At 36.7% G+C, this 23847-nt stretch overlaps 2 protein-coding genes across 3 annotated transcripts in view; one reads left to right on the plus strand and one right to left on the minus strand.

Annotated features, from left to right (window-relative positions):
- Nucleotides 1–5949, minus strand: part of CAMKMT (calmodulin-lysine N-methyltransferase) — an 81942-nt gene extending 75993 nt beyond the window's left edge. The window contains exons 1-2 of the mRNA XM_087962865.1: nt 5759–5949; nt 3164–3336 (exon numbers count right to left, since the gene is read on the minus strand). Coding sequence (XP_087818991.1) covers nt 3164–3336; nt 5759–5890 — 305 coding nt within the window. The 5' untranslated portion in view covers nt 5891–5949. The remainder of the gene's footprint in view (nt 1–3163; nt 3337–5758) is intronic.
- Nucleotides 5950–6391: 442 nt separating this feature from the next.
- The window catches only part of PREPL (prolyl endopeptidase like), a 30085-nt gene continuing 12629 nt past the window's right edge, over nt 6392–23847 (plus strand). For both annotated transcript variants that reach the window (XR_015749167.1, XM_087962840.1), the window contains exons 1-8: nt 6392–6606; nt 9920–10275; nt 11727–11855; nt 14500–14569; nt 15734–15937; nt 18691–18811; nt 20446–20662; nt 22241–22426. Coding sequence is in view for 1 of the 2 variants with exons in the window: in XM_087962840.1 (XP_087818966.1) it covers nt 10066–10275; nt 11727–11855; nt 14500–14569; nt 15734–15937; nt 18691–18811; nt 20446–20662; nt 22241–22426 (1137 nt within the window). In the remaining variant the exon portion in view is untranslated. The remainder of the gene's footprint in view (nt 6607–9919; nt 10276–11726; nt 11856–14499; nt 14570–15733; nt 15938–18690; nt 18812–20445; nt 20663–22240; nt 22427–23847) is intronic.

Here is a 23847-nt window from a genome sequence, read left to right on the forward strand (position 1 = left end):
AGCCAGGCAGAGGCAGAGGCGATCCCAACACACCGCCCACTCTGTCCCACTGTCGCTCGCTTGCCTGCGGCTGCACCAAATAAGCACCCATGCAGGGTGTCGGGATCACCTGGCTTCCTCATTCCCCATGCCTCTGCCTTCACTTGCTGCCGGTGCTGCCACACAAGCCTCCCAAGAGCCTCCCATGAGCCAGGCAGCCTCATAGCAAATCCGAATCACCTGTCTTCTCCCCATCCACCTCTGCCTCCATGCTTGGACTTATCAGTATTTGTGCTGCGCCAAGGAGCCAGGGGGCTGCAGCTGCTGCCGGACACCATCAGCCCCCACACACTTGCCATCTCTCTTGCTGGCCATGCCCACCCCCAGGCTTATTATCAGAGTAGGGCTTATACTAGTCCTTCCCCAAAAAACCCAGGCTAGGGCTTGTTTTGGGGGTGGGTCTTATTTTTGGGAGACACGGTATATTTGGTTGCATCAAAAATACATAAAAAATCTTTATTGCATACTTTAAAACCTGGGATTTTTGCTCAATTTTTTCACCTTTATCCACATAAAAATAACATTTTTCAAGTAACAAAGCACAAAATCCCCTTTGGGCACAGTTAATAAATCAAAGGCTATTCTGTTCTGCAGGACCTTTGATAGGGAAGATTTCATCCTGCAGAGTCCAAGATTGTATTAAAAACAAATTTGAACTTTGCTGATATTTCTTTTCAATTTCTGCCATAGACAACCTGGTGTGTTAGAATCTTAAAAATTTATGGAAACTCAATGTTCACAGTTTTATAATAGAAACTCTTCCAGAAATTATTCTCCAGGTTTTATTGACAGAACTATTTAAATTTAATTTTTTATTTATTTATCAAGGCAATTTGGGGGCGCTCTAAGACATTGGGATGCAATAATCTAAGTACATGTTCTTATCTGTCCTGAAGGTAAGGTTTTGTAAACCTAGTTTCCACAAATATAAAATAAATGGGATGTTTTTATCCATAGTATCAAAAAGTCTGTAAGTGCCTCTGCCACTGTTCTGCCAGGCTAGCAGTTTACCATCTCCACTGCTGCTCCACTGCCAGTTCCCTCATCACTGCTGCTCCATTGGCTCCTGGGCTATACTCACTCTTCCAGGTTGTGCCATTGTTGGCTTGCAAACTCATCCAGTTCTTTGGATATAGCACCACTCAGCTTGCCACTCAGCTGCCTGGTACTCAGCTACTCTTGCAGTTTGCCATTCCTCCAGACACTACTGCTCACTGCTAAGCCTTTTTTTTTGTTGCTTTTTTCTCCTTTTTTCTTTTCATTCTTTTCTTTTCTGCATCTTTTCCCTCCTCCAATCCTCCTTCTCCCTCTTCTTCTGCTCCCTCTTCTCTTCCTCTCCTTCCCTTTTCTTCACTGAGTAGAATAAATTTGTATTTGTCACAACGCCACATTTCCTCCATCACTGCTATTATCTTCTGTTTTCCTGAGCTTGCCTGCTCTGCTAGAATGTAATATGTTGGAGGACAACCTGACTATGAAGATAGGCCTCTGTAAAATTACAGAATTAATCCATTCCTTTGGATTTATAGTATGCATTTATATTAACACTGTAGTAATGACCTAATGACTGCTTTACTTTAGAAAAAAAGATCTGGTTCTTCTACAACTTTTCTGTTCCAATTCTCTATGTAAACTACTTTTATCTTTGTATTTTTAAATATAAACTTATATTTTTATCATATACTCCTGGTGATTTTGCAACACTAAATGAAGTTTATTCAACAGTTAGAAACAGTACTGTGACATTGTTTAAGAGATCAAAAAAATTACAAGAAGCTTATAAAGAAAAAGTAGGCAGATACAGTAGTTCACCATACCTTATTGTCAGGCATGACCACATGTGAAGGTTCACTGATTTGTTGCTAAAATCTGCATACAGACAGGAGGTTGAACAACTAGCCTTGTGGTGCAACCAGAACAATCTTGAACTAAATACACTCAAAACAATAGAAATGGTGATCGATTTTAGGAGAAACCCTCCTATATTACTACCTCTTACAATATTAGACAACACAGTATCAACAATAGAGACCTTCAAGTTTCTAGATTCTATCTTATCTCAAGACTTAAAATGTACACCTAACATCAAAAACATCATCAAAAAGCACAACAAAGAATGTTCTTTCTGCGCCAACTCAGAAAACTCAAACTGCCCAAACAGCTGCTGATTCAGTTCTACAGAGGAATTATTGAGTCTGTCATCTGCACCTCTATAACTGTCTGGTTTGGCTCTGCAACCAAACAAGACAAACACAGACTTCAACGGATAATTAGATCTGCGGAAAAAACAATTGCTACCAACCTGCCTTCCATCGAGGACCTGTATACTGCACAAGTCAAAAAAAGGGCTGTGAAAATACTTACAGACCCTTCACATCCTGGACATGAATTATTTCAACTCTTACCCTCAAAACGACATTATAAGGGCACTACACACCAGAACAACTAGACACAAGGACAGTTTTTTCCTGAATGTCATCACTCTGCTAAACAACTAATTCCCACAACACTGTCAAATTATTTACTAAGATTGTATTACTATTATTCTTCTTATCCTTTCTAGTACCTTTCTCTTCCCACTTATGACTATAACCATGTTACTTGTATCTTTACAATTTATATTGCTTTGTTTCCTAATATTATTTGATTGCTTATTAGTAACCTATGACTATAACTAAGTGTTGTATCTTATGGTTCTTGATGAATGTATTTTATTTTTTCTTTATGTACACTTAGAGCATATGCACCAAAGACAAATTCCTTGTGTGTCCAATCACATTTGGCCAATAAAGAATTCTAAAAGCATATGCACAGAGATCGCCTCAACTAATGGTCATCACTTGGTTAGAGTTAGATAAGAGTCAACGGCAATCAAATGGGTTAGATTTAATTCACTTGTGAATACGTAAGGACTCTAAACTGATAGGGTAACAGAAAATTTACTCTAGAAATAGACAGTGTATATGAAAGTCCAATTCAACTTAAAATTTTAACTGATGATAGAATTTTGAGTCCAGCCTTGGCTGAAAAAAATCAATTTTGTCATTAAAAATAAAAACTAAAAAAAGGAAAATAAACGATATGCAGACACAGAAAATATTTGCAGAACTAAAATAATATTTACCTTAATGATATAATATAGTCAGGATAATAGTTACTTTTGTACTGAAACCAAGATCTTGAGTCATCTTCTATCACGTTACTGTCCTTAGTTATTGAAAAGAGGCCAAATGAAGCAAATCGTCTTACTGATATTTGCTGAAGGTTGGCATTCTCCAAGGGCTTTTGCTTCAAAACCTATAATGAAAAACATCATCTCAAACTAAGGAAGCTGCAACATGTTTTAATAAACTTGAAAACATACTGTAAAATCAATTAACATTAGTTTGAAAATGTGTTGAATTATGTTCATTAAAGAGAGAATAATTGGATTGTCCAGAATCTGTATCATTCACCATTTCTTCTGAGGAGCAATATGATGATTGTTTTGTTAGACAATGTCTTTCATGGTCTGTTTGAAATATACAGTACAGTATGGTAACAGAATAATAGAGTTAGAAGAGACTTTGGAAATCTTCTAGTCCAACCCCCTGATCAAGCAGGAAACCCTATAACATATCAGAGACACAGTTGCCCAATCTCTTCTAGAGTTATTTACAACTTATATTTCATACAACATTCTACAAGTGAGTGCTGCTCCATATATTACAGCATGCCTTACAATAGGAAGCAACATCTGGCAAGAAGGAAGGAAAGCACCAGTTTGGTGAGTGGTTAAGGTGCTGGCCTAGAAACCAAGAAACTATTTTTCTTCCATCTTAGGCATGAAAGCGAGCTGTGTGTGACTTTGGCTAGTCATTTTCTCTCAGTCCAACCTACCACACATTGTTGTTGTTAAATGTATTTGCATCCTTGAGCTACTTATAAAAGGAATAAAAGCAGGATGAAAAAAATTCTAAACAAATAAACTACAGGATGAGAATCAGCTATTACACTGACCAGTATTTGCTTCATGGAACAGGTACACAAACTTACAATACCTTTCTATTCTTTGCACATACTGGTAATAGCACAAAACACTATTGCACAAAACACTATTGTGTATTGCACTGTAATAATATATTATTATGTCTGTCACACACTTAGACTGGATTTGGTATTTTTTATCCATCAAGTCTTTCTGTTCGGATATCCAGCCGTTGTACATCGATGGTGTTTTGGTAGAACAGGTGGCAGAATGTAAGTTTCTAGGTATCACCCTGAAACAAGATCTAACATGGGGGGCAAATACTTTAACCCTAGAAAAAAAGGCTCATCAACGATTGTATTTTTTAAGACTTTTAAGATCACAACAACTGCCAGAGAGTCTGTTGGTTGCCTTTTATCGAAGCTCTATAGAGAGCATTTTATCCTATTGCCTCTGTGTGTGGTTTAGGAGTTGTACAGAGGCGGAGAAAAGGGCACTCCAAAGAGTGATAAAAAGGGCACAAAAGATCAGCGGATGTTCTCTTCCCTCATTGGAGGATTTGTACAACATGGAATGTAGAAGGAAGACACAAAAGATCTTGAGAGACCCTTCACATCCAGGCCACTTGTTGTTTGAGATCCTACCATCAGGAAGACGATATAGAGTGCTGAAAGCCAGGACAAGTAGATTTAAACATAGCTTTTACCCAAGTGCTGTGATCAGGTTAAATGCAGAGTTATGAATCTGGTGGTCTTAACATATATATATCCTGGTTGTATAGTTTTTAACTGTTATTTGTTTCAATTTGTTTTATATTGTTATTTGTATATGTCTTTTGGTGTTGTTCAGTTGTATGTTGTGAAAGAGCACCTTATTTCGTTGTTCTCAGGTTCTGAGTACAATGACAATAAATTTATCTTATCTATTTCCCTAGTAACTAAAATTGGCAGATGTTTCAGGTTTCGTCACTTGTCACAGGATGTAAACTGTTCCAAGTAAAGCTGCCTTCTGCAATTGACTGGTGGTGATTTTGTCAATGCCCAAGGTGTTCAAGCAGTGCTCCAGATGTTTTGGAAATGCAACCAAGGCATCTATAAACTATTGCTACTACCTTTGCTTTCTTTTGCCACCGTCATTCTATATTATTATTATTATTATTATTATTATTATTATTATTATTATTATTATTATTATTATTATTATTATTATTATTATTATTATTATTATTAATTATTATTATTATCATCATCATCATCATCATCATCATCATTATTTCAAACTGCAAAGTTAAGCCCTTTCATTGTAAAAAGCAGGTGTGATAGCAAGTTTCAGAGCAGGACATCCTCCGACACAGAATCGCTATTCAGACCAGAAGCAGAGTTGGTCCAGTTCAGTGTCAAGTCAGACCCATTTCCCTCGGGGCTTATTCAAATATAAAAAGAATAACGCAGACTGCCAGGATCTCCCTAAAGAGATGCAAGAGCTGTATAACAGACAGCAAGAGAACCGTCGGTTCTGCTCCTTTGCCCTGGCGGCCAGTTATTAGCTTGCAAGAAAGCCGTTGGGGGCGTCATTCGAGATCAGCTTTTACCGCCTCATCAGTGAAACAGAGGCAACAAAATAACTTATATTCAAAGGAAGCGAAGCGAAACCATTGCCCATCTGCAATGCTAGAGAAATGGCAGGGGATGCGACGGGGTTCCTGGGGATGGGGGGGGACAACAAGCAGCTTTGGCCGTTGACTTTTCGTACCTGTCTGAGAAGTGTCCAGCGGGCTTTGGCGGCTGCCTGCTTGCTCCTTTTCCCGGCGTCTCCCTCTTGGTTTTCCGCTTGAGCCCTGTCAGCTGGAGCAGGGCAAGCCCTCAGGAAAGGTTCTGCAGCCATGCTTATGCCAGCTCTCCCTTCTTCCTCTGCTCTAAACTCGAACTTGAACGAGCGCGCCAAGAAATTAATCGTGAGGTGAATGGCGGGGGCAAAGGGAATCCAGAAAGAATAACCCTAAACTTACTCGGGGACCGGTCGCCTCCCCAAAAAGTAGCGACCGAGGCACAAGAAACAGCCTGGGAGCTGGGAAGCTTTTGCCCGAACCTTATTCAGCAAGAGTTGCTTAAAACCTCCCATTTAGCATCTAGGAGCATGAGAAGAGGACGGAATCATCTTTGATGCGGGCAAGGAAGCGGCCGTTTGACAGTAGCACGGCTACGGGAAAAGGATGCAGTTAGTGAAGGATTATTGCCTGTTGCGAAGAGCTAAGCTCGTCTCTTTTATTGCCACTGCAACGGAAAGCGTTGCCCGATTTTTAACCGAACTTTTTTTTAACGTTTAAAAAAAGAAAGAAAGAAGAAAAAGAATGCAGACCTGGTCGCGAATCGGGCGGCGTTTTAGTTGCCCCAGACCAAAATGGAGACTTCGCATTTTATTTGAGGGCACAGAAAATGGCCATGTTGATAAAGGGCAAAGCGAAGACTCAGGGAAACCTTCGGCTTCTGCCATCTTGGTTGTGGGCAAGCATTGCGGTGTACGCAGAGGAAGGTTTCAGTCGCTGGTTTAATAAGTCATCGTCGTTCGCCTTTTCTATTGCTGCTTGTCTGTGATCAATGGTAAGTTGACTGTCGCTTTCCCTAAGATTCCTGTTTCATTCTGGATTGTCAAGTTTCCTCCTTGACAGAGTGATTAAAAGATAAAAAGTTGGTCGTAATATTCCTATTGATTTGATTAATAAATTCCAGTGGTTAGAGATAACTGCTGCTTTGCTTTAAAACAGTTTGAAGCGAGAAATCAAGCCAAAAGAAGGCTCGATTTCTCCCGGTATCTACGAATCGAACTGTTGTGATAAAGCATATTTTCAACTGTAATGTAAGGGCAAAAAAGTTGAGACTAGATATGCAATTCTAAAACGCTGTACTGCACAATGAACTGCTATAGTAAGGGATATGTATTAAGAGTCCACTAAATTCATCTAGGCTTGACTTTGAGTAAGCATGAAATACTAGTCCCAAAGGTGCTTTTTCAAGAGGCAACTGGACTTTCTGGTTTTTCTTTGAAGACGTTTTGCTTCTTATCCAAGAATTTCTTCGCTTCTTGGATGTGAAGCGAAACGTCTTCAAAAAAAACAACCTGAAAAGTCCAGTTGTACCAAAATGTGTGTACAAATGGGGCTCCCCATCACAACCAGTTTTGTGCAGTGGTTAACGTGCTTGCTTAGAAAGCAGGAAATTGTGAGTTCTACTCCTACCTTAGGTAGGATGGCTGGCTGTGCGATTTGGGACCAGTCATTCTCTCATTGCCTACTGTAACTGGTGCAAAACATAGTGGTGCAGCCAGTTCTTGGGGTCCCTAGGGTGGCCCATGTTACACTGCAGTTCTGTGAGCTGCCCTGGCAGGTGATTTGCTTCTGAGTACAATTCAAGATGTTGGTTATCACTATTAAATCCCTTCACGACATGGGCCAGGCAACCCTCACACCCAATGGAATTGGCCCACCCCACTCATGCCAGCAGACGGGGCATGCTGTTGACCCCATCGATCAAGGAATTTCAACTGGTGGCATCCAGGAGAGGAGCCTTTTCTGCCATGACTCCTGTCCTGAGATCTAAATTTCCATAAAAGCCTGAATATCTGGTTCTGTCAGTTGGCCTGGGGCTCCAGTGCATCACACTGGAAGTGGCTGACGGATTAAGACAAGACTCCTCCTCTCCCCTGTTTGCATTCTACTCCCTTCCTTCCCATCTTTTTAATTATAAATTATTCAGAGTATTTATTGCTTCAATGTTTTATTGGCTTTTAATGAGGCACCCAGAATTACTTCTAGTTGAGATGGGTTACAAGTCAAATAAATTAAAAATAATTTTATATATATATATATATATATATATATATATATATATATACACACATACATACATATATATATATATATATATATATATATATACATATATATATATATATGTGTTTTCTTAAGTTTTCGCGGTACACATGTATGGTGTTCGGCTTGGTTGATTTTCCCACGTCATTGTAGTTCTTTTAAAGTTGTAGCAACGTTTCAGCAGAATCTCATCTGCCATCATCAGGCTTCTGGACACAATACAGAAGCCTGATGATGGAATGAATCTGCTTGCAGACTACAATGCGTGGAATAACCAACCATCACATACATACATACATACATACATACATACATACATACATACATACATACATACATATATATATATATATATATATATATATATATATATATATAATATATATAATCTTCTTAAGTTTTCGAGGTATTTATATATGTATGGTATTCAGGTTTGTTCGGGTATTTTCCCACGTCATTATAGTTGTGCTTTTAAAGTTGTAGTAACGTTTCAATCAAGCAGAACACAGCAAACTCCAAGACCAATAAACACAGACCAAGACTCCCAACCAATCAGGATGAAGAAAAAAACCATTCTGGCACAGCAGTAGGCTAGCACCAAATTTAAAACAGAAACGGCTGTGAAGGTCTGACTCACAGACGAACACTATAAAGAAGCCTGATGATGGCAGATGAGATTCTGCCGAAACGTTGCTACAACTTTAAAAGCACAACTATAATGACATGGGAAAATACCTGAACAAAGCTGAATACCATACATACATACATACATACATACATACATGTATGTCTGTGTGTCTGTGTCTATGTTTGTGTCTGCATCTGCGCACATGAACCTTTACATTGATTATTATCCCTCTGATTTACTCTCTGTGTTTATCTACACATCTTTGAAGATGGTCCAGTAACATTGGTCAGGAATATTAATGCATAACGTATCAAAGTATGACATCCTCAACCCATCTCTAACCTGATGCAGAAGCAGGTTCTACCCAACTTTCAATGTTGTATTTCAGATTGTTGTCACAAATGTGTTGAGTGGTCAGAGTGCCACAAATCAAGGTAAGTCTTGAAGTATCCTACACTGCTACTATTGGCCGCCTGGTGGCTACTGCAAACATAACCCTATGTGGTCAATGCTTATTAAATTTCAGGGCCATTTATATTTTGGCAATGCAAGAATCATACAGAAAGTGGATGTCTTAGACCTCTTCTCACACCCTCACACTTGGCTCGTCTTTTGATTTGGGATGATGGTAGGTATTTCCTATCATTATTATATACCTTCTTATCAAGTTAATCCCAACAAGAAGCAGACCTCAATTGGGTAAACAAGAATCAAAAGCTGGAAATATGGTTGTGGACATTTTAATAATCAGATTAAAGATGGAGGAATTAGTATCTGTGTTGTGAATATTGGAGAATAGATATTATTGTAACAATTATATAAAGTTAAATAGTTGATATAAAGAATCAATCTAGCCATTGATGACCTGCAGCATTCTTTCTCACTGATACAATGGTGAGATTACAGTATTGGAAATATTGGACCAGTTAATTCCTTGAACCTGTGAGGTCCCTTGGTTGTTTAGCAAATAAAGCACTTAGCATTTACTCCTTAAGTTCTTAGTATAAGTCTTGTGCCACCCTTAAGGAGGTTCAATAAAATTATATTGAGGTTTTTTGTTGTGAAATAATGACCTACCTTTTGATAAATGGAAATGAAGAGCCAATTTGGAATCTGAATTCTAGTCCCGCCTTAAATTCAAAACTAGCTGTGCGACCTTAAGCCAGTCATTCTCTCGGACCTAGAAAGGACACAACGGCAAGTCACTTCGAAATTTTGCCAAGGAAATTGCAGGGATTTCTCCAGGCAGTCACTAAGAATAAGCAGTAGCTTGGGCATAACTATCTTTTGAAAAATATTAAATATAGTGTAATTTTTAATATGAGTACTGTTTTTAGAAACCAGTAATGTTACAAAGTCTCAGGTTTGTTTATAATTTTTCTCCCATTAAAACTGTAATTTCTCTTTTCTCCTCCAGGTCTGAACCAGTAGAATTGAAGACTATACATTTGAAAGTGAAACATTTACTGCCTGTGACTAGTTTACTTGGATTTGCTATTACTTTGGATTCTAACAGTTCTCAAAATAAGATGAAGAATCAAGCAAGATGAATATTTTGTCATCATGTATTCAGGCGTTAAATATTTTCCTTCTTTTTTGAAAGGCAGCATTGGTCACCTCATGAACTATTTTAAATGTTCCTCCACTTCATCTGTAAGATTTTGTAGTCAAACAAAGCAACAAGTATTTTTCTTTACAACGTGTTTTAGAAATGTATGCATTGTTCCTTATTCCCAGGGAAGCATTCAGTCAAGGAGGTTTTTTGCCTGCAAGGTAGGTAAGCTATTTGAATAAATCATTCTGGCCAATAAATATTTTGGCCCTTACACTATAAAAAAATGCCTTTTTCCTTGTGTCAGTGACTCACTAAAATTGTTAAGACAGAAAATACGTTATAAAACCATAATACTTACTTCTTGGGTTTCTATTCTGGATTCAATTGTAATTGGACAGTGAGATGGATAACAGAAATTTAACAAATAAATTAAAATTGGGATCTGCTATTCCAGCTATTTTTTTTAAAAAAAAAAACCTGTTTATTCACTGAAAATCCAGTAACAGTCTACAGTCCAATAGAATAAAGATATTTTTTCTTTCTTCCAAACACAATTTCTAAATTCTGTAGTCAGAAATTTAATTCAAATAGCCGTATTTTATATTTATAGAATGAAAATATTGAATTAAGAACTGGGAGAATATCAAAAGGAATCTCTAAAGTTTTCATCTTCTATGGAGTTTATAGAAATAAAAAGCATGGAACTAAGTAGGACTAATCCAATTTAAATTTTATATTAGATCAGGAAGAGAATGATAATGGAAACTAGGAGGATGAATGTGTGTTGGATATGTTCACCACCTTAAGTTATTTGTAACAATAATAATGATGGAATACAAACAAATAAATACAATAGCATTGCTATTGCTAAACAATTGTTTAATATTGCTAAGATCTTTTCATCTGTATAGTAGTTTATATATTTTTGTCATAATTTCCTTACATTTTTAATTTACAATTTATTATGTTTTCAAATATAGATAAAGTCTTATCATTTGGCAATGTGTTAGAATAATAGAAGAATAGATAAGTCTATTGGACCAAACTGAATTTGCAGATTATAACATCATGCATTACTAGCATGTGCAAATGATATCATCATACATATGGCATTTACTTTACCTTCAACCCAATTCATTGGTCCTTGAATTTGTATACAAGTATTAAAATGTTATAAATTGTCCATAGATCAAAGATTCCATATCATTCTTAATGGACAGAGTTCCTTGCCATGAGCAAATAAATTGGGTGCTTATTTTGTTCTCATATTGTGAGGTTATCTGTGTGGATAAATGGAGAAAGTCTTTAATTTAAAAAACAAATTCAATATTGACTTTGCTAATACAATTCATATTCACATTCTTATGTTATCAATAGCAGCCAGTGCTAGCTCTGGACAGCATTGAGATCACAGGAAGAGAAGGATTCTTTCAGAATTAAGAATCTGCTATTTGCAATTCAAAGGAAGTAGTCCTATTACTGATAAATAAGAGTCATTTGATTTAAAAAATATTCACATAGCTTTCCAACATATTTGGTTCTTAGCTTAATTTTCTGGAATAGGATATACAAAATTATTAAGGGTTTCTTAGTTGGTTTCTAATTTCAGATTATATACTGTAAAATAAATCCTGCTTATTAACATTTAGCATTTCATATACTTTCCTAGGATCTTCTGAAAGCAGAGCAAAAGAACTGGAGGGATTGTTCAGCAAACTACATAGATTTGAGAGAGAGAATTAAACAAAAATTGGAAAAACACTATGACAGTCATTCGTCAGGTCTAAATAGCCTGATGGTAAGAATTATAAAAGTTGCTAGCTTGCTTACGATACTGATTCAGATAATATTTTGAAAATTATTTAAAGAGATGTCTCTATGATAATACTTGTCTTGTTAGTGTCATTTAAAGCTCATAGCTCATTTAAACATTCAAAGTAATTTATGTGCATTACTTCCATATTATCCCCACCATACTTCTATAACGTATTATTATTAACCCAATTCTATATATTGTGAGACTGTAGGAGAATAATTTTCATTGATCTATTTACTGAATACATTGGAAAAATGAAATTGAGATTTCTTCAAACCAAGATTTAAAACCAACGTGACAAAGATTTTTCCATCAAAATAAAACAATTTTGCAATATGTCCATCATGTTCATTCCAGAGTTTGAAAATCCATTTACGTTTATTGAAGTTAATGGCTTGTATTTCACTAGGAGGGTTTTTTTAACCTATTTGTTTTTTAAGACATTTCATGATTATACTGTACACTCATATTCCATTTGTTTCTGCCAAGTTCTGAATATTTTTCTAAACATTTACTGCCTGCCTAGGAGAACAAATGTAATACTTATTGACTGACTCTGAGCCAGTTTTGTGGCTTCACAATCTTTTTATATGATTGTTCTTGTAGGGAGTAATGGGAGAAGGGACCATGAGTCATTACCTAGACTAGAGCTTCTAAATGAACAAGTTATAAATCTAATAAATAACATGGAAGCTTGCATTATATTTCTATATGAAGGGATCTCAGAATTAATTATACCAAGAATATAGAAACATTTGTAAACAACTTTGGATGATCTTGAAAAATAAACCAGAGTCAGATGTACTCATACCTTGGGTGTGTTGCATAACTGATAAGTAAAAACAAACTCCAGAAGAAGGCAATGGCAAACAACTTTCTGATTTTTGCCAAGGAAGCCACATGGATATGTCCATGATATTGATAGGAATCAAGCTTAGCTTAATCAAAATAGTATATATTAATGGTCCTGAACTTTATCTCATTCTTTAATAACTGAGAAGTATATATGCATAAATGTACTACTAGCAGCTAGATATATGTATTAGTTCCTATAGTAAAACATATGTTTTAGATGGGAGAAATACTATATTCTCCATTGAGTCAAAGGGAGAATCCAGGATGGGTAGCCTCTAGCCTCATTGCTCTACCGATCGAGTTGAATTCTGAGGACATGCCCCCCTGGTAACAGTCCTTAGTTCTTCACTTGATCTCAGCTCATTCTGACCACCCTAAAAGGGCTCTGAATTGTTGGAATTTGTTGAAGAATTATTCTACTCCCTGGATTCTCTTCTTCCTTTAGATTCACGAAAAGGTTTGACAGCTGTCCAGCTTTGCAGAGTGGTTTGATTAACACTCTGCAACTGTAGGTAATCCTTGCTTACCAACCACTCCTTCAGTGATCAGTTGAAGTTACAGTAGCCTGCATTCTTCAAAGTTGTGGCCATTACAGTGTCCCAGTGATCATATGACTTGATTAACTACTGCACATTTATGACAATTGCAGTGTCCCACAGTGATGTGATTATCATTTGTGAACTTTACAACCAGCTTCCAACAAGCAAAATCAATGAAATTCGCCACTTGCGTTCATGTAATGTTGCACTTAGCCGCAGGCATGTGACATGATGACACCATCACATGACATTTAACTTTAGGATCACATTATTTGGTGATGAAATTGCCTGTGCCAATTGCTGTCAGTTGGGGACTAACTGTATTACCATAAAGTTTCTACTGAATTGAGGGAGATGAAAAGGCTATTGACTGAGATGTGATGATCATGGAATAAAAATCAGATGTTCAGAATGGTATAAACCAATTTTTCCCAACTTTGGCTTGTTTGAGATGGGTAGACTTCAACTTCCAGAATGCTGATGGGGGGATTCTAAGAGTTGAGGTCCACCCATCTCAAAGTGGTCAAGATTGAGAACCAGTGGTATAAACTAAGACTGTTTCTTTGAGTTATTGGGTCTTTACAACAGCTTTCTTCAAATTGTATGAGCTTGTGGTACATGAGGTGCTGTCACAAAGAGGTGTGGGTCGATTTATTTTCCAAAACTCTTGAGGGTAGGATAAGAAGCAATGAATAAAGCTCACTAAAGAGACATACAACCTGGAACTAAAGAGAAACTTAGTGACAATAAGAACAATTAACCAATGGAACAGTTCTTCTACACCCACCCACCCCCCAAAAAAAATTGTGGGTGTGCCTTTGCTGGAAGTTTTCAAGAAAGTATTGAACAACCAATTGTCAGGGATGGTGTAAGATCTCCTGCCATAGGACAAGTGGTTGGACTAGAAGACTTTCAAGGTCCTTTCCAGCCCTATGCTTCTGTGATTCTAATACTGCATTTACCAGAATACTCAGTTGACAGTAATTGAGGATTCTGAGACTTGTAGTCCTAGTACACGTGGAAGACAATTTGGAGAGAAATGCTAAATCCTACAGTTTTTATGTTACATGAGGAATATGAAGGAGCATATTTTTCTTCTAATTATATAGAAATTCCATGGACCTCAAAAAAGCTCTGTTTATTGTACAGGAATTTGACAAAATGTAATTACAGATAATGGCATAATTCTAAATGCTTTGTAATGGATCCATCTTTCTGTTAATGTTAAACAGATTAAATTTGGAGACTATATTTACTTTGAAGAAAATGGCTGCCTATTTCGTTCAAAGCTAGGAGAAGTAGGTATGGTTATTATATTACTAAATTTAATTTTTTTTTAGTCTCTATGTAGCTTTAATAGATTAAAAGAAACTTTCAATAGAATCTTATTAAAACAGCGTGTTACATTAGGCAGGAAAAGGTATATGTTATCTCAGCAAAATTGGTTAGGATCACATCCAGTCAGAGAGAAGCTTGAGCAGGAGGCCACATATCTTAGGTTTCATGCTACAAGATGTAAGATCTTGTATTTAGGTGTTAGTTATTTTTATTTAAAAATTATGTTTCATTCGGAATTTATGTAAGTAGCTTTAGCCTTTGTGAATCTCAGAGAGGATAGTTGGACAATTAACTTCCATTAACTTCAGCAATGAAACTCCATTCACAAGAAAATGTTTTTAAGGAGTAAATTTCATTCAAAGTAGTTTTTTAAAAAGTTAACATAAATGTCCATGTAATGTCCATGCAAAGTAATTCTGTCTTCTAGATTTTAATTTTATTTAGCAATTTTACAATTGTGTAACACATAAACTATAGGAGTTCCCTTTCAAATATTATAGAACAATATTTTACAACTTTAAGATGTGTGCACTTCAACTCCCAGAATTCCTCAGTCAGCCAGTCATATAAGCATATGCCATATACATACATACTTATGGTGGCCATTTTACTTTTTAAAAAATAAAGAGTGTGGGACAAAATGTACTTAAGATAACCAATTATTTTTGTGTTATCTTTTTAAATAGTGGTGTCATATCTCTTCCATGACTTTGCCAATATATTTAGATGTGATTAGGGAATAAAATATATTTAAAATCAGTTTTTGTTTTCATTTTTTGCACAAAATTTAAGGTAGAATTTTTGAAATAAAAAGTACATGACCATAGTTTTTCCCATTTCACTGTGATTAAGGTCCATCTATCCATCAATCACTTGATCAATGGAGAAAATTGATGTGGTTGCTAAGAATCAACATCATCTTGGCACTCAGTCAATCCACATCCATTAAAGCAGTGTCAAATCATAAATTCATACCATTGAATCTGGGTAACTTTAGCACATTCAAAATCTGTATATGTAAGACTAATCCCAAAACATTACATCTATAAATACATTCAGCGGTATATCAGAACGATTGATGAATCTTTGCACTAATTCTCCTGTTTTACACTGTTTTGTGTATTGTAGATGAAGAGAACTTCGAAGCATTACTTAGCACAGAAGCTCTACCCTTTGAAAATTCTTTTATCCAGCAAATCCGAATTTCCCCAGATCATGAATATATGGCTACTGGAATTAAAAGTGCCAGCTCTGAAGAATGTGCTTGTATTATTGTGAAACTACATCCAGTATCAAAAGTGGAATGCATTATCCCAAATGCATTTAGCTTTGGTAAGCATTTAGTAAAAAGGGATTCTGCATCCAGATGAAAGTATCTTAGACCAGGGGTCGACAACCTTTTGGACCTCAGGGACCACCAAACTCATAATTTTAGATCCCAGGGACCACTAACTGGTTCTGTGGGTGTGGTCTAATTTGTGGGTGTGGCTTGGTGGTCATGTGACTGGCTGGGCATGGCTTGTATGTAAATATTATAAATATTTATATAAATATTGAATTTTTTTTATTAAAAAAGCAACTTTTACCCAAAATCAGGCAAAGCAGGCAGGCAGATTGAGTTACTCACAGAATCACAGATCCATTCAGAAATCTATCCATCTGCCATTGGCTAGCTCAGTCTGTCACATAAAATTTGCTTGAAAGCAAACTCACAAAATTAACTCACAACACACCATGCATGTAAATATTGAATTTTTTCTAAAAAAGCAACTTTTATCCAACATCAGGCAAAGCAGGCAGATTGAGTTGCTCACAGAATCATTCAGTGATCTATCTATCTGCCATCGGCTAGCTCAGTCTCTTAAATTTGCTTGCCGTGAGTCTGCACTGAATTTGCTTGCAAGCAAACCTTCAGTCCTAAGGGAGGTTCGGCTGTGCTTAGCTAGAAAGCAAGAAATCCAACCATTTCCCGCTTCCTAGTTTATCTAAATCTCCTGGCACAGCAGAACAGATGATGGTCGGAAAAAGGAAAAATAGCAACTTAGCAGACAAGTTTGCCGGGTAAGAAGTGAGTGGGCGGGGAGGGTTCCCATGGGCCATGTGGGCTGAGCAGCTTTGAGATTTCTCTGCGGCCCACCAAAATTTTCTGACGGCCCACCAGTGGGCCACAGCCATTGGTTGGTGACCGCTGTCTTAGATACATGGGCAAATAACTTGGAAATCATGTGGAAGTGCTGAAACAAACCTTTCAGGCATAGTTATTGCCTAAGCTCTTATTGGATTAGCGTTTGTCTTACAGTCTTGCTGAGTGATTTGCATAACTCTAGCATAAATCCCTTGTGTTAGACTGATGCAGCCTTCTTAAACCTGGTTCCTTGCATATGTGCAAGTCTGTTACAACATGCTAAATCCATTTGGTTGCAATTTCATAATTTTTAGATTTGCCAAATAACCTGAAGTTGGGTGGGTGGGTATAAGTTAGGGCAAATGGGCAAAACATAGAATGTCCCAATGCAAGTTTCACACCTTTTTGTAAATGTATCTTGATTACAGACTACATAAGAGCAGGAGCTTGTGTCTCAAAGCTCATTTCATTATTCTCATGAAACTTTCGGATATTTCTAAATCTGGATATGTATAATTCTATATTCAGCAGCCCCCTAGTTCACTAATTTTAATGAATCTTTCCTCATAATAAAACCCACACTGGTTTTATGTTGAAATTAAGAGCAGCTGAAATTTCCTTCTTCCAAACAATGGAAACAAATTAAACTTGCTTAAAATGGCCCATTTCAAAGGATGTTGGTGTTTCTATTTGCTAAGGTATTAAGTATTTCTGTAAAAACTACCAAATGATCAGTATAGGAGGGTGCAAATTTAAGAAAACATAACTTTTACATACATTTGCACAAGTGAGCTTTGGGATTTTTGTTTGTTTGTTTATTTGTATTCTGCCTATCCGGAATTGAAGGAACGATATATAATACTCTCCAATTTTGTGCCATTAAAAACAACCCTGTGAATTGGGTTGGATAAAAATGTAGTAACTGGCCTAATGTCATCTACTGAATTTTCATGGCTCAGTGAAAATTTAAACCGTGATCTTCCTAATCCTAATCCAACAGTCACACTGTCTTATTATTTGGATTTCAGTCCACTTCATTAATTATATAAAATATTGTCCTAAACTGAAACATACATACATATTGGGAAGGACATTTTAAAGAGAAATCATATGCAAGAACTACAAACAGTAACAATTACTGCAAAGCTTATATGTGGGGAAAAGCATTGTGACATTTGGTACGAGAGATGTCACAGATGTTAATAGGCCATCATAATAGTGGAATGCACACAAGTCAAAAGCTGCAATGAATATTTTCATTTAATGAAAAGAAGGACTAGAGGAGACATGATAGCAGTGTTCCAATATCTCAGGGGCTGACACAAAGAAGAGGGAGTCAAGCTATTCTCCAAAGCACCTGAGGGCAGGACAAGAAGCAATGGGTGGAAACTAATCAAGGAGAGAAGCAACTTAGAACTAAGGAGAAATTTCCTGACAGTTAGAACAATTAATCAGTGGAACAACTTGCCTCCAGAAGTTGTGGATGTTCCAACACTGGAAGTTTTTAAAAAGATGTTGGATAACCATTTGTCTGAAGTGGTGTAGGGTTTCCTGCCTAGGCAGGGGGTTGGACTAGAAGACCTCCAAGGTCTCTTCCAACTCTGTTATTCTATTCTAATATACTAGGTATCGGTATATTTTTTATTTTCACAATGGTAAAATAGTGTTTGGGCACTTGAAGAAATAGAAAGACTGACAGTTGCAGTCCAGAAAGAAATACATCCTGCACAGTGATACTTACTGCACACTGATTGTGCAGGAAAGAAAATTTTGGGGAAAAAATGGCATTAATCTCTTATTGTTTTTCATTTTAATCTTAATAGTGGTTAACTCTAGAATTGTGCGTGCATGGAATTTTTCATATGTTCATTTCCAATTTATTATTTTATATTGGATTTATTAAATTCACTTCCTTATGGTTCCTATAGTTAGCAAAAACTAAACTTTCTTTTTTATCTAGAATGGGCTACACGTGAGATTCTGTTCTATACCATCCAAAAGAATCTTCAGTGCCATACTGTATACTTATGTGATTTTAATAAAAAGCGTTCTGAGCTGGTATATACAGAAAGTGATGCAAGGTAAGGTATAGTGAACTGCTTTCTCTATGTATAATTTTGTATTAAACCTGGTAAATATAGATAGGGCAAATATCCAGAAAGAAACTGCCATTTTTTCATAATAGTCAAAAGAAAACCGACTAGAAAAGTTTTATTTAGCAACTCAGTAAATACAAAAAAATTCTCACTGAAGGGACAAATTCTCTCACTTACACCTTTACCATACTTTATTCATGTATGGAATAATTGTGAAAAAGCAAAAAGAACATGAAAAATATGTGAGCAAGACTTTTTTATATCTAACGTAGTCAGAAATCCTTGATCTGTTCCCTAACTATAATGGTCATATTTTGCTTTGAAGTAATAGCCAGGAGAGCAGAAGGGAATTATTAGGTTTACCCCAAAGCTATTGCCCATATTGTGGCAAATTCATTAGTGCAACAATAGAAAAAATGAGGTTAGATTGCTGCTGCATTGTGGATTGATGCTGAGAAAGTTGAAATAAACAGTTGAATTAGCCTGGTAAGAATGTGTTGCAAATTCATGTATATAAATAATGTATATGCATACATGTAAATAAATACATAATAATACATAAATAAATGACATACATATTCATGTATATAAATAATAAAACTGGTGTGATGGATTAGTCTGAAACCCATTTCTAGCAAAATAATCTTGGGGAAGTAGCCTACCTTCTTTTCTGTGCCAGCTTAGGTGCCTGATTCCCAGTGTTATGTAGTAATTTAATCAGCTGTTCACAGTTTATTGAGATAGGCATCCAGCCAACTGTCTTATTGAACAAATCATAATTAAGCAGACTATGGTTTAAACACAAAGTGAGATAATTCCAAAACAATACATTTTTCTTTAATGTTGATTTATTAATTGAGACTTGAAACAGAATAAGATTATTTTAAAAAATGATACCTCATTTTTCCTGACTAAGTACAACAAAAAGCTGTACCTTACATTTATCAGATAAAAAAACTAGAGGGCAGAAAGTGAGGCATTTTAAGAACTCTTTCAGATCCAATCTTCCCTCAGATTAAATCATTTCAGCACAACCCACACCTCATAACTGTTAAGATTATGAGTGCCAGCAGTTCTACATCCTTTCTGATTGTGCCCTATCACAGATTTCTTTAAGCCTCCCTTCTCCACAATTTGCTTTCATCCTTGTTGAGGAACACCTAAAGAATTGTGCATCCTGCCTCATGTATGGAGCCAAATCTTGGTTCCTACTAAATTCTGAGCTGCTCCAAAACAAGTGACCTACTGATAAAGGAGAATATTTGTAGCTCAGGGCTAAATGAAGGGTCCTTGGTGTTCTCTGAGCATGGTTGTTTTCTTGCAGCTGTTTCATTACACAAACCAGGTAACATTAACAGCACTGATTGTGTTACTTAATTTGGGTAATGAAACATGTGCAAGAAAACAAAACTTAGAGAGCACCAAGGACCCCTAATTAATTGAAGTCACTTATGTTGACCTTAGTTGAAGGGCAACATCTCAAAACAGGCTGAAGTTCATAGATTATTTTAAGCTGTATTTTAATTGAATATTTGTGACCTGTGCAATAAGCCACCCAAAGAGTTATGACATCATGACATCTTATTTTATTTTATTGTCTCTGTATTCTTCGTTTGAAGGTACTTTGTGGATCTGTACCGCACAAAGGATAAACATTTTATTACTATAAATAGTAATAGCAAGACCACTTCTGAAGTATGGTTGGTAGACTGTCATTGCCCTTTTAAACCACCTGTTCTTGTGCAAAAACGAACCAAAAATATCATTTATCATGTTGAGCATCGAAGCAATGAACTATATATTCCTACTACATATGGAAACCCTGTGGGGTACAAGGTATGGTAACTGTTCTAACCCAGGCTTTGTCAAACTTCGTCAAAACACAAACTGAATTTAAAAGTAAAACCTTTTTTAATGCGATGCTGGGAATTACTTGCATTCCCAGCCAAAACTCATTCTACACAGTTCCTCCAGATAAGAGCATGCTTTTCAGAGCTGTCGAATGCTGCCAAGAAACAGAAGTCCAATTAAGGCTAACATAAACCAACCCAAAAAACCTAGAAAAAACTGATCAGAGTACAGAGCTTCACGAAGGACTCGGAGATTACTGAACTGCTTTGCTTCCTGCAAAGCTGTTAAGCATTGAGGACTGACTTTTATCCCTTATGGGGAGGGGCAATCACCTCTTATCCTTACTCCTGAGTCACTCCTTCTGCTTCAGCTCTTCTTGCCTTCTAGCAACTCTGTGCACACACGCACTGGGAACAGGCTCCCCAGGGTCCTCTGCCTGACTCTGAAAGCTCCAAAGGCAGCACCCCACTCTCAGATGGTCCTGGCCCCATCCCTGCATCGGATGCAGGACCCTCGTCCAACTCCTCGCCAGACTCCCTGACTGGTTCCCTTTTGTCCTCGCTGTCCGATACTTCTGCCATCCGCACCGGCTGCCGTCAAACCACAACAGGAACTAGAAAGTTTGGTTCAGACAAACAACCACATTATATATTTTAATAATTTATTTTCAGCCCAAATTAGTTCATTGCTGATCTAATACAGGTTAGATAGATGTTTTTCAGTTATCTGAGACTGATTCAGGGATACCTATTTTGCTTCCATGTCTAAGGAAACCTATGTATAACCATTTTTAGTCCAACAACTTAATCACCACAGCCACACTGGCTCCCTTATTTTAATTTCCAAGAGAAAAAACCTGTAGTTGGTTACATAGTTAAATCTTGTATCTAATGCGCATGTTTCTTATATATGCTTATAAAACACGCCCAATTATCCATTGCATTTATTAGATCATTTTATTTAAATTCTTCATGCAAAAACACAAACTTTGAGATATATGTGGCTAGGATAAATCTATCAAAGTTATAATTACATTGGTTTTTACTTGTTTCTAAAACAAAAATTCTATCATTTCTCTGCATAATGCTCATATCCTTATGGCCTTGGTTTCATCTATTTATTATCTATCCTGCTGATATGTGTAGAAGTTTTGGAAAATACCAAAAAACTGTGGGGGAAAAATGCAACTCAGCTGGATTTGTTTTTCTGACTAGTACTTAAGCCAGCTTTGAAAAATATGTGTTACTGTGTTAGTTATTTCATTCCTCAAAATTTATCAAGCAAAAGTTAGCAAGCGTAGACATAAACCTATTAAAAAGATATATAAAAGAGAGCATAGTTCATTTTCCTCTGAAAATATAAATATAAAGAGGAATCTAAACTAAGATAGTTCTCTCTGCAGAATATCTTAAACTATCCAAGTGAAAAATCTAATTATTCAAGTTATTGAATGCTTATGGAAGCATTTTCTTACATGAAAACTGAAATTTGAGTGAAAATGCTTAAATGTTGAAAATTTTCATTTTTTTTCTATATGTATGCAGACTCTTCTTTGTTTTATAGCTGATGAAAGCACCAGTTGGTTCATGCGGTTTGGAGAATTGGCAACCTATTTACACAGTAAAAGAAAATACCAAATTAATCGACTTAGATATGTTCAGAGATCATTGCGTGATCTTTCTAAAACTCGGTGGTGAGCTCTATTTGGATATTATTTCTCTTGTATCAAATACAGTTGAAAATGTTAAGGTAAATATTTAAATTACTACATGTATTACTTTTAATAATAATAATTTTCAGAATGAATTCTTTTATTAATTTCAGAGTAAGGTAAATTGTATTTATCCAAAGATTTTCAGAGAAGAAGAATTTTAATAAATAATAAATACATTGTGTCCTTTACACACGCTGCTTATTAGAGGCCATTGGTTTATAGAGTAAGGCAGTTAGCCCACATTGCATTTCTAAATATTAAATATCTAACTTCTGAAATTAGAACTGTCATAACCTTCAACACAGGAGACTTTGGGAAATAACCTGTTGGTATATTACAGGTCAAACTTACATCGTCATGGCGGTGTTCCGTAATGCAGTGATCCCCAACCTTTTTGGCGCTGCTGCCCGGAACCGGCATCAGCTGGGCACCACGGCCCGGTACCGGCATCAGCTGGGCGCCGCCATCTTTTTGATGAAAAAGTGCTTCCGGTGACCTCACCGGAAGCTGCGTTTTCATCAAAAAGATAAGCGGCCATGCGCTTCGATGAGCTTTTCCGGGTAGAAATGGCTTTCTACCGGAAAAGCTCACCGGAAGCGTGGCACTGCCATCTTTTTGATGAAAACGTGCTTCCAGTGAGCTTTCTACCCAGAAAAGCTCACCGGAAGCACTTTTTCATGAAAAAGATGGCGGCGCCCAACAAGCCGCGGCCCGGTAGGAGTTGTTCTGTGGACGGTACCGGTCCGTGGACCGGTGGTTGGGGACCCCTGCCGTAATGTATCGGGACTTTTTTCCCCTTCGCTAAACCAGGAGTGGGCATGGCCAGCACATGACGCATCCAGCCCACGGGCTGGGAATTTGTCAGCTCTGGTGTATTGAATGGGATGTAGTCATTATAGACTGCGGATATTTGTGCCATTAACATGGTTATTATTTTCTTCATGCTTTTCCTTGGCTTGGATTATATATCCAACTACCATCAGACTGTCAACCTCATGATTAGTGAATAGCAATGAAGATTCCAAGCATGCTTTGAGGGTAGTTATTATTGTGACTAAATTATCTAGTTTCTCCAGTTATTGTTTGTCAGAATATTTTGCTACTTCAGCAAAAAAAAACACCTCACTTTACCTTAGTACCAGTCATAAAGAATAGCTTCTCTGCAAAATAGGATTATAGCTTCTCTGGTTCCTTCGACTCTGATGTGATGATGGAATTAAAACATATCCAAATCAAATTCATAACATTTTCTTTTGGTTCGTTCCTGCTTGCTGACACAGAGCAAGCAGATTGTGACTTGCAACTTTGACTACTTAGTTAACAGACCTATTTCTCAATTATCATTTTGAGAAATTAATCTTACCCAATACTTACCAAATTTTATAGCAAAAATAAAATAAATAATGATACATTATGCATACATTAAACATAAGATGAAACCTTGTTGGACTTTGAT

This window comes from Notechis scutatus, chromosome 1 (genome assembly GCF_049901735.1).
Source record: "Notechis scutatus isolate UNSWTSFEM ecotype Mainland chromosome 1, rNotScu1.2, whole genome shotgun sequence".
Taxonomy (NCBI): domain Eukaryota; kingdom Metazoa; phylum Chordata; class Lepidosauria; order Squamata; family Elapidae; genus Notechis; species Notechis scutatus.